Below are 12,029 nucleotides of genomic sequence, written 5' to 3' on the forward strand. Positions count from 1 at the left end.
CATTAATAATTTGCTTTGCTGAATGTCTACTCGACAGATATACTTTTTTTTCTAAGGAAGTTTTCTGTGTTGAAGTTCTGTACATATTCTGAAATAAACGGGGTGGGTTAAGAGAGGTGTAGGTATTCAAAAGAGGTGATTTTTATTGCTGAAGTTTGCTTGTTTCACATAACAACGTCACATTGCATTATCAAGAGCAAACATTTTAATAAAACATTATAGAAGTTAGCTTATACATCGGAATAGACATAACATATGTTAAAACCTATGTATGAGCTACTTTTAATCCGGGCGAGCGAAGTTTTTCTCTCAGAGGCCAGCCAAAACTGTGGCCAACAGCTTGTTGTAAAATAATAGTTTATACTGGATTTCTGTTTCATACAAGAAAGTAGGTACTTCGAGTACTAGAACATTCTCTAGACACTGTTTCGTTATAACATGAACAACAAAGATACTATGAATGTAGAATGAGACCTTCCCACGTAGTTTTCAGTGAACTGTAAAATAACAATATCTTACGAATAATATTTACCTAACCTTTATATTATTCCAAGTTTCATCAAGTTTCCATTTAGCGAAAGCCCTTTCATTTTAGGAATTTGTCTGTGCCTACTGCCTGTTAAATTAACTTTAGAAAATTCTAATTAAGCTCAGTAATTAGGACCGCGGTCGTTTAAGTTCAGAATACTCAATTCAGATATTTAAATACCTAAAAGTCTGACTTGTTATAAATGTAAATGAAAGTTCTAGTTTTCTCTAGCTTTTAACTAGTTTATCTGTATTTTAAAGAGTCACTTTAAAACTTCGTATATTAATTGAAGTTTTTTTGATAATTGAATTAAATTATTATCGTTTTTTTCAAGCAATACCGCACAAAATCGACCAACGAATTAACATGCCAATTACAGCGCTTCTTTCATTGTTATTCGATAATCGTTTGCGACTCGATCCCTGTTCTCATCTCGCGTAGTGCACTCGATATTACTGTTTTGACATTCAGATTAGGGATCGCGAGCCGCGGTCTGTTTGTCTGTCGGTAACACTCGACACTATTAGTGATTGTGAGCTCCTGAATACCGCACTTGCTTATGCTTAGACAAGTGAAACTTGGAGTGGCGTTTAATAATAGTGGTTTTTCATATAAACCAAAATTATAAATTTAATGTAAAATACTAAGTCTGTTTAGTAAATATCATATAATTCCGGGGGTGCTGTTGGTATTTAAATATCAAACATTGTATCAATGAGTAATCTGTAACTTTTCGTAGCAATAATCCGAAACGATATCATCTTTTTCATAGATTTTTTATATGATCCATGATATTGAAATACTTTAAAAAAATAAGTTTATATAAAAGAGTAAGCTATAAAATATTACATTATGTTCAAAGAAATCCAATATACAAATCGATAAACCCCACCTTAAAATCCGGACTTTACTACAGACGTCTGCGTAGCACTCGTAGCATTTCGTAGCAATATGTGGCGTAGCGCGTAATATTGTAGCATGACGTAACTTAGCTACGCGTACATTTGAATATTTATCCGACTGAATACAAATCGATTATATTATGGGCTTGTGTTTAAACACCACCCAAAAAAGTACCTATTTTACTACCAAAAAAATTCTAAACGGTTACCAAAATGGATAAATGGTCACCAAATAACGTTTCCAAAAATATTATTAGATAAAACCATTTTTTCGTATTATTGACTACTAAAAAAATATATGGACGCCTTTAAAATACACTTTAGACCAAATATTATATATTGTCACCACTTAGATGTTACCAATTATGTAATACCATGACTCCTAATTTGGTCATTTTTGTTAGACTAAAAAAGCTAACGATCGCTAGAATATTTCCCAAATACCAATTAATATACTAGAGTTCCCAAACGTACGTCGCTTATTTATTGTTATATGAATTTGTGTATAACTCAGTGCGTTTAAAATGTAAGCACGCAACATGCAGCAAGCATGGCTTCTGTCACGGCTCAAAAATAATATTTGTGCGAGATTTGCGATTTTTCTGATGTTATTTTATTTTTTTTGGATCATAACATTATATACTTTAGTGCCCTTTTAATAAAGTCAATTTAATTTTTTTGGGGTTGTTTATTTTATTTGGTGCCTCAGCTTAGAGTCTTAAAAATATTTTTGGTGACCGCCTAAATTATACCCTATATTATGTATGTCACAAAAATATAGCACTCCAAGGAATTGCCGAAAGTACCCTCCGAACAAAAGTAATTTAATGCTTACGTGGTATGTTACGAATAACACGTAAGGTTAAAAAAAAATAATTAGCTATAGTGTTACAATTTACATTTCTATTGAAGGCGGTCTCTATTTTTATTGAAATCTGTTTATAATTTGTGCTTGAAAAAGTACATTTTCAGTTAATGGATCAAAGACAAGCTTAATTTGAATATGATTAAACATTCTGGGGTCTGATATGATTATGGTGTATAAACGTGCTGCGGGATTCCGGTATTAATATTCTGAAAGCTGCTTAAGTTCTCCAACATAATGCGCAGTTAGTAACTCTGTTGTGTAGTAACACGTTTAAGTCTTCTGGCCGTCATGCAGTAAATAAGCAGCGTGGTCAGGTTTAAAATCTACGAAATAAAAAGTATTTTTTTCATAGATAAAGACTATCCAATCTACATTACTTCAGTCTTGCTTTAATTTATAACAAAAATTACAAGCAATACCTATTGGTTATAGGACTATATATTTCAGCTATTCATACTAATTAACAATATGGATATAGATAGATACTAGAAAGCGAGAGTGGCCACTGGTTATTTTCCAGAGCCAATATCTGATTAGAGCTTTGAACACGCGCCAAGTTACTACAACATATCTACAAAGCTAAAGACATTCAAAGCACAAACTCACTCGTATGACGGACCACGGACGGACCAGACAAACATATTTCAGTTTGAAATATGTCCAGAACGTTTGAATGTCCAATCAAGTGCAGTCGCTCTGCTGAGCGATTGGCGGACACCTTAGATCATTAGACTTACCGGACTGTCCATGAGGACAAATCTCTATGCGAAAAGGTCTGCCAATTTACAAATGGGATGCTAGAAAACAGATCAAATAGTGATGAATATGCACATTTTTTTTATTACACCGATATGCACGCACACAACCAAATTGGCAAACACAAGCATGAACTTGTCGCACATACGAGTATGACCGATGGACTCGTACTTTGAAAGGCACAGCAATACCTAGCGTCTCCGGCTGTCTAAATGCTCTAGGCGAACACACATCAACGGATGCTGTTTGTCAACCATCTATCCTGTGTGACGTCACAGTTGCAGATATGTCATATCTTTGACTGCTGAATTGAAACTGTTCGTCAGAGAATAATTTGGATTTTAGTCGAAAAAGCGTCAGTTCAGCCAGAAATAATGCCAATTTGTAACCGAACGAGTGTACTCGTAAGGAGCGGTAAAAGAAGGATTTATTGCTGGCACGATAAAGAATACAGATAAACTTTACTAGCTTACTCACTTGTATCTTCAGTATACTCACTTAAATAAGCACAAATACCACATGACAAAGATAAGTTGGTTTTCATACATGAAAAATCGTTAGCTCATATTGCTCATCCAATATTCCACTTACCGAGCCAACATATATTAAATTAGCCAATCAATCAACACAAAACAAGTACTTACGGTTAGAAAACCAATGTATAGAGAAAGCTCTTAGAGAATCAAACCAACCGAAGCCCCCTTACGACATTACCTTACCTTCTTACCGGTCAAGTTTATGCGTGTGTTTGTCAAATGTGTGTTACAATGTGATGCGAGCATGAATATCACTATTTGTACTACCCAGTGCCCACCGTGTAAATAGGCAGACCGAGAGACTTTACCTCATGGCATTTCCTGTTAGTGACATGCTCTAAGCGAAACCAGGTCAGATAATTTTGCCACCAAATTGATTGGTATCGAATAAAGAAAATATTTGTTTATTTACCTACGTGAGAGCGTCGGGAGCGTGATGAACGAAGTATAAGTAATTACCTTGATAAGAAGAAGGAAGAATCGTAATAAATGAAGCGAATGATGTTTGCTTTATGTATTTCTGATAATGAATTATTGTTCTTAATGATGGAAAATATAGGAGAAAAATAAAAGGACAACGTTTTAGGAACTGCGATATACTCATTAATTCTTGCACTAAAATTATAATCAGTTTATTTCTGTCTTCCTACATAATCAATTATGTAAACTTGCATAGAAGATTACCATTAAAAGTTTTAAGTAACTTTGTAATCTTATCATTTTCTTCTCATTGAAGTTCGGAAGCGTCATGGTTTCGGGCACAGATAAGCCGATTTTGAGTTGGAATTTTCTAAACAAGGGTTTGCCTTACTCGTGCTAATAGGTATTACGGTATGATTTATCAAGTTGACCACAACAATACCGCAAACTATTTGTACTTCCTTTCTGTTATATGGAGCTGATTACTGCGGCTTATTAAGATAAATACAAAGTTTGAGGTCATAAAGGCTTGTGACCTTTATTCCAGTTTGTGAATAAGTAGTATTAGATAAGCATCACGAAGTTTTTCTGGTTTAGGATTTGTTCTTCACACAGATTCAATATTTATTTGTTTTAGTAGTAAAGCAAATATTATTTCTGGGAGATTCACTAATTGACAAGTCGGTCAGATGTTTCAATTTTGCAAAATGAACCCGTTATACAACAAAGTTTTATTTGGGTTTCAGTTAAGTTGTTTTTAAAAGAAAACAGGTAATAAAAAACTATCAACTTTGCAATATAAATGCTTATAAATGTATATAGGTAATATATATAGCTGTGAAAATGGTTCACTGCGAGAACTTGTGAATATTGTAGCACACTCGTTTATAAAACTCATCCCCACAATAAGTGACTTTTATTGCACTCAAATAAAATGCGAAAATTTCAACACCAACTTCTGCAATTTAAATGTAAATTTAAGCCCGTGGGAAATATCACTTAAATTGTGTGCAATGATAAAAATAATGGGTTATGGCCGTTAAGAAAATGATGGAGACTCATCATTACGACCATTTGCGTTTATTCCAATTATTTTTAACTAAGAAGTATATTCTTAACGTTGAAAAGAAAGAAATTTGAGTAAAACACGTGCAGCGTTTATGTAACTAAGTTAACCTTAAACTGGGCGATGTAACTCTGAATTTATATACGTAGGTAAGACTATCAAATAGGACACATTGTAAATCACACATGTTATCTTATTACCTCATACGTAAATCTCACTATCAAGCATAAGGCAACCAAGGCAATGTAACCTCTGATGCAGCTCAGCGCTTATTGTTATAGCCTGCAGTTCTCACTCGCTGCAGGCGAATGCAGATTATACTGCAATCCGTTTGCATACAGCTTAGTAATTAACATGATTATCTTAGTATTGTATGTATTATTGACGGATATTCCTATGTACCTGACCTCAACATATAGTTGGGAAAAGGCTAGGTAGACGCTGATATTCATGAGAAAGAATATATATTTTTTCCTTTTACAAACTTGCGTTGTGCATTATTCGCGAGACGTTCCAGTCTCATTATTTCGCCGACAATGCTTACAAGTGCAAAAGAGAAAAAATATAATTTTACCCATCTGGAAAGTTGCCAAATCCAATATCGTATAAAATATAGTTCGTAGTTCCAGTTCCCCTTGTAAACGTCACTGGGAAACGGCTGATCTTAAAAAATGTCGCGACATAAATGACAGACGTTTTTGGAATACTCCTCTTCATTGTTTACGAATCGCTTAAGTATTTAATTCTTGTAAGCTCAAAAGAATTTAGCTCATCCCATTGAAGTTATCGGATAATATTTATAGGCTAAAAAGTACGTAGTTCAGAAGCTTACCTCTATATTGGTTTGGTATCATGCCTTTTCCAACCTCTTTAATCAGCTGATACGTTAAACTGAACTCAAACTTAGCAGTAGATTAAAAGTCCACTTGTTTCCAGGTGCAGAGTCCAGTGCTGGTGGTGGAGCTGAACCTGAACCGAGTGGAGGGCACGCAGCTGCGGGCGCTGGGCCTGCTGGCGGTGTACGGGTTCAACGTGACGTACGAGGTGCGCGCGCCGACGCGCCCGCCCGGGCCCACGTCGTGCAGCGCCATCGAGTGCAGGCTGCTCGGACACTGCTATGCGCGGCAAGACTACCAGTAAGCCAAAAAAATCGATCTTAATATAGGTACCTACTAATATAATGCATAGGAAACGTTTTGTTGTTTGTACCCTAAAGATTCCGAAACTAAATTGTTGGGAAGCTAGACTGTCCCCGAGAAAAACGAATTGTACATTATTATTTATAAGGGTATCAGAAGAAGTTCCCAGGGATCGGGTGAAACTGTGATAAACAGCTAACGTTTAATTCATGAGTTATTTTAATAAAAAAAAAAAAAACATTATTCAAAACATAGGTACTACTGCTACTCACACAGTTTTTACAGTTATATATTAACTCAGTAAAAATATGAACGTAAATACGCATATTTTTACTAGAAATTCCGTTCACGAAGCCGATAGAGCGTGTAATTTATGCGAGCAAAAACAAAACGCGTTTTATATAGTCGATGATTCGCTGGATACACTCGCTGACAAAATACAGTGAACGTCATTCATGTTTTACGAACACTTGATATTTACGGGGAAACATGTCCGCGGGGGATTTTCCACAAAAAATATTCCTGTTTACGAGATTAAGCACGAGTTCATCCGCGTTGAATAGTAGCTTACGACTGAGTTACGCTAACTTTCTATGTACCTATACGATAGCATTTTGCCGCGGATTTACTCGCGTCCCGAGAGATCTTCTTCTGATATCAATTGAGCTGCTTTAAAAGTGACAGCAATAAAAACAAATAAACTTACATATATTATTTGTGTGTGGCAGGGAGTTCTTCTGCTCGTGCTTCGAGGGCTACTCGGGCGCGGACTGCGGCGTGGGCCCGCGCTGCCCCAGCACCAACTTGTGCAAGAACGGCGGCACCTGCAGGTAAGGGCTTACTAAACTTGTGTGATATATTATTTCTGTTCAGTTATTTATTGCATTTAGGATTTATCCATTGTTTTCCAATAATATTTTTTGAGTTCGTAGTGGTTTCTTGGGGAATTAATTATATTTTTGGCTGTGATGCACAAAAAAGTTTCTTCTGGTGTCCCGCTCAAGTAAACAGTTGGAAATTGCGAGCGAATATTTAAAAAACAATCCGCGAAATTGCAACCTTTGTGCTTGAACAGAACACTCACTAAACAAAAAAAAAAAACAAAATAGTGAAATTTCGCCATAATGTTACTTACCTACTAACAAGTAAATACATATATAAGTAGTATAATATTCATACCTAAGAGAATTTCTGACATCTTATCATATGAAAAATATCTATATATAGTCCTGGTTTTTATTCGCAAAGACGAAGTCCCATCTGCATGTAAGGGTCCCATTTAGCGTTTGAAACAATTTCCCTTTTTGCTTTGTGTATCCTCTATTTCGTTGGAGGTTTGTCTTATAGCAAAAACGGGTGAAGACAAAAGAACATCGCCGCAGCCTAAAGTTAACGTTGTTTTGTTATATAATGAGATCTTTCAGGGACATACGACTGTTTTTGAAGCAGCTCTTGTCATTTGTTCTGTTTTAAATAAATAGCTATATCGGTACTCAACTTCAATCTTCATCTGGTTAAAATCTGTGAGCAAATGTACCAATGTTTTAGAGTAATTTATCTGCCCAGCATTTCAACTATTGTTGGTATCGGCTTCTAGAGGCACTGGGTGCAGCTTAGTACCAGTGCCTTATATGTATAGAGCAATTGTCTATCTGAACTTCTTTTTTAAACTAAATATTTCTCAAAATAAATGACAATAGTAACAGAAGTGTATTGCCTACAGACAGATGGGTCCAGCCGCCGTGAGCTGTATCTGCGCGCCGGGGTATACGGGCGATCTGTGCGAGGCGCAACTAGCGCCACCTGGTGAGATGTTCTTTGTTATCAGAATTATCATTACTTACATTACCTTTCCTAGCTATTAGAGCCCCTAAACTCACTGCAGACTTGGTTGACAGTTTATTTTGAAGGTAATCATGAATCCAGTCAAGCTTATTAATCGAGCGGATACTAATTGATTGTTGTAGGTAAATACCGATTCATGGGCCCGATCAAATTATCGGCCGATAAATAATTTGTATAGTGTGCTCTCTCAACTACAAGGGTTTCAAGTATATTCCGAAAATAAATTATTTAATATTATTGAATAATCTAAATGACAGCTATTAAGAGTGTATTCTTGCGGAATTCTAAATATGTGCCCACCATGTTCATTCATATAATTATCCCAGATTAAACTCAATCTATCTTCATTAGCGAAACGGTCCTAAAAACTTAGTCATGTATCTACCCACTTAAATACCTACCCACGGAGAAATAAAAATACTTTCTTACCTAAGTATATTTTACCAACCCGTAATTCTCGCAATAAAAACAATGGTTGCGTGATTTTTGAGATTACCGTATATTCGTACGTTTCTAGTTACCTATAGAATATGATGATAATATGACTAATGTTTTACTAATAACTAGTAAATACCTAATGTAAAGTAGTAGTCATTAACAATAATTATGTTGATCTAGAATGTGGCATAGAAGAATGTGCAGAGGTTTGCAAAGATGGCACTGCATGTGACTGCAACCCAAAAGATACGGACTTTGGTAAGTACATACATTTTTGCATATTTCATATACATTTATTTTGTTGTTTGTCTCGTATGGTTTGCGATGAAAAGACGTTAATAATTTAATCACGTTTTTACACAGCTTCAGCTAAATTCGAAACTGGACTGCAGGTAGTGGGCCAAGTTGAAAACATATCACAAGAAATTGTTAAAGAGGTATTTCAGACTTTAATGTAACTTCAGAATTTTTCGTGTACACGAAACAATTTTTTAATATGATTTATACTTTCAGTTAACAACGTATCTAAAAGCATCCAATATAACGCTGGAGGATGAAATAGAAATTCTTAATATTAGGTAAGAGCTACTTTACTATTTCATTTTAGTCCTAACTGTGCTAGAGAGACGCTCAGTACTTAAAATACTGATATAATTGATGATCGGCCTTCAGATAGCTTGAAGATGTCATACGTATCATCTCTCGAATCTACTTGTAGAAATACGATTGTAAATTGCCAATATTGAGACATAAACCTATAAATGTATATTGCTGCATATTATGAATTGGTATGTATAACGGCATATAACTGTATAATAGTTCAGAGGCGGCGGGTGGGGCGCGCACGGCCCGGGTGCGTGTGTGGGGCGCGCGGCGCGAGGCGGGGGCCCTGCGTGCGGCCCTGGCGCGCCTCGCCGCCTCGCGCAGCCGTGCGCACGCGCTGCGCATACTGCCCACTGCACACCACGTGGAAATGCAACCCGCGCTTAGTTTACACGTGAGTTTACGACTATAGAACGAATATGTATTTTTTAGACATGGTCTAACATATTCAGCCTTAAAAACATCAGAGAAGCGGGAAATATTGCTTAGAATGCTTAGGTATAATTAGATGAGACACGAATAAATAAACCCTTTGAACAATAAACGGTTTTCTACTCTCAATTCTGTTATGAAGGCAGCAAGAGCAGAAAAGTTATGTATGTCCAGCAATGTATATACATATGTTGTTATTCGAATGACTTATCTATGACGGACAGTTAGTTTAGACACAGTCAACATTTTTACTTCGTTACGGTAAATCCCCCTGTATCGTTCATTTAATTACATGAACCAACGCAGCGTTTATCGCGATCTGGCGCGGGTCCAGCACACACGCCGCCAGGTAGCACTCGTTAACCTGGCTAACACTCTCCGTATTACGCGCATTGTTAGAGACCTAATGCCATTGTAGACTGCAATATAATAAATTCTATATAACATTACACTCTTCAATATTGTGAAATTGTTTATTTCTAGTTGCCTTATATCTTACAAAATACTTAAAAATCTTGGTAAACGTGCACTGAACCGTACCCGTAACCGTCTCGTAGTGTTTTCTTGATTGAACTGTTTCCTAGTTCAGCGCAAGGGACTAACTAAAAACTGGGGAAAAGCGCAAGCCTGTACATTATACTTTAATAACTTGCAGACTTTGGTAGTGAACCAGCGACCAGAACTATGGGAAGGCTCAGAGTTCATACTGACATGTATGGCGTACGGATCTCCCAACATTGCCTTCACGTGGTACAAAGACGGTGTCAAGATAAATTTTAATGGCACAACGAGGTAAGTAGAAATTTCGGATTACTTACGTTTTTCGTCGACAAATTCTGAAATACAAAACTGTATCCCTCTGAATTTGACCTCGTCGGAATGTAAAATGTTTCATGTATTTTTTTTAAACGTACAACGCAAGCAGAAATTCTGCACGAATACTAACAGTCTGGAGCCTCGACGAGTTAACGAGCTTCTGTAGTAAAGGCACCTAACAGGCACCCGTCCAATTAACAGAGGGCTGTTATTTAACCGCAACCATTAATCGAAAAGCTTCAAACGCTCTCGCTTTCTGCTGGAGTTATTTTAAACTGTTTAAAGAAGCGAATTGCTGTTTGGGAGTTAAGGCTAGATAAAACGTAGGTGAATAAAATTATTGAAATTTAAGATCTATAGTATAAGAATTTTTTTCAGAGATATTTGGACGCGCACAGTTTCAGAAGATGCACTAGGTCGTCGAATGTCTGTGTTGGGCGTATCAGAAGCAAAACGACTTGACGGTGGCAAGTGGTCCTGTGCAGCAGATGACGCTGGCAGGAGACGCTGTAGAGCGTTGAGGCTGACGGTGTTGAGACCGCCTGATATACGACTTGTACCTTCTACGATAACTGTCCATAAAGTGAGTCAGATTGGCTTCTTGGAAGTTGGTCTTTAAAAAAAATATATATCAAAGAGATTTAACCAATTTGAATTTCCATAGGGTGATAATGTGAGTATCACGTGTCTGGCGGGAGCTGGCCGGGTACACGGCGTGCTCGGGTTCAGCTGGGCAAGGGAGAGGACGCTACTGCCGATGGTACCTGGCAAAGAGGTCTGGGAGGATCTGTACCCTGCGGGAAGCGTTCTCAAACTTTACAATGTGCAAGTACGTAATCTTATTAAGAAACAAATGTGAACTTCTTGTGACTAATCGCTATTCTTCCAAAATATGTAAAAGTTTCGTTTTAAAATCACAGTTTACTGTTTGCATAGAAATCCAGCGAGTTTCGATGTCAAGTATCATCAGTGGCCGGCACCAACGCCAAAGGTGTGACCATGTGGGCCCTAGGAGCTGATGACGTAGCGTGTGAGAGCGACGCCTCCCACGGTCTGCGCTGGCCGAAGACTGCTCCCGGTGCTCATGCGACTGCGTCCTGTCCGCCGGGCCATAGCGGGGAGACTACCAGGTATACTACTATGATATCTATCAACTGGGATAGCCATTGGTTTGGCATTGAAAGATACGTTTTTGGAATTTTGTACTTATGTACTTGCATTTGTTTGATGCTGTTATAAATTTCACTTAGGTTTTGTGAACCAAAGACGGGTCAGCAAGGTGTTAAGTGGATGCTGCCAGACTTCTCCGGCTGTGTTGCTGAATCACTGAGGGATATATATGAACAGTTTACCCTGATATCATTGGGGTACTCCTGGGGAGCGGTATCGCACGTGTCGCGGCAGTATGGCTCCGTGCTGCGGTCTCTGCCCACACACCCGGGTGAGGGCCAGCCTCCCCTCACACATGCATCTCACATGCTGCAGTACCTCCTGTCGACTGCGGCTCAACCTGCCGACCGGTACCACAGCGCCGAACATCTTCTCAACATCTACGACACCTTGCTCAAACACCCCGATGCTTTTTTGGATGAAGAGGTTTGTTTTTCTTTCACGTGGTTAGGAATTTAAGATTCAGGATTTAAGAAGAGAAGGAAATTTCACTGCAATGCATTTTTTTT

At 37.5% G+C, this 12,029-nt stretch overlaps 1 protein-coding gene across 5 annotated transcripts in view; it reads left to right on the top strand.

Moving 5' to 3' along the window:
• LOC110373469 (uncharacterized) overlaps positions 1-12,029 on the top strand; it is a 141,006-nt gene that overhangs the window by 125,221 nt on the left and 3,756 nt on the right. For all 5 annotated transcript variants that reach the window (XR_010277454.1, XM_064039610.1, XM_064039611.1 and 2 more), the window contains 12 exons: positions 6,014-6,213; positions 6,945-7,046; positions 7,940-8,022; positions 8,680-8,757; positions 8,863-8,936; positions 9,013-9,077; positions 9,319-9,496; positions 10,190-10,326; positions 10,729-10,933; positions 11,015-11,179; positions 11,287-11,480; positions 11,601-11,946. Coding sequence is in view for 4 of the 5 variants with exons in the window: in XM_064039610.1 (XP_063895680.1) it covers positions 6,014-6,213; positions 6,945-7,046; positions 7,940-8,022; positions 8,680-8,757; positions 8,863-8,936; positions 9,013-9,077; positions 9,319-9,496; positions 10,190-10,326; positions 10,729-10,933; positions 11,015-11,179; positions 11,287-11,480; positions 11,601-11,946 (1,827 nt within the window). In the remaining variant the exon portion in view is untranslated. The remainder of the gene's footprint in view (positions 1-6,013; positions 6,214-6,944; positions 7,047-7,939; positions 8,023-8,679; positions 8,758-8,862; positions 8,937-9,012; positions 9,078-9,318; positions 9,497-10,189; positions 10,327-10,728; positions 10,934-11,014; positions 11,180-11,286; positions 11,481-11,600; positions 11,947-12,029) is intronic.

Source organism: Helicoverpa armigera, chromosome 20 (assembly GCF_030705265.1).
Source record: "Helicoverpa armigera isolate CAAS_96S chromosome 20, ASM3070526v1, whole genome shotgun sequence".
Classification (NCBI taxonomy): Eukaryota; Metazoa; Arthropoda; class Insecta; order Lepidoptera; family Noctuidae; genus Helicoverpa; species Helicoverpa armigera.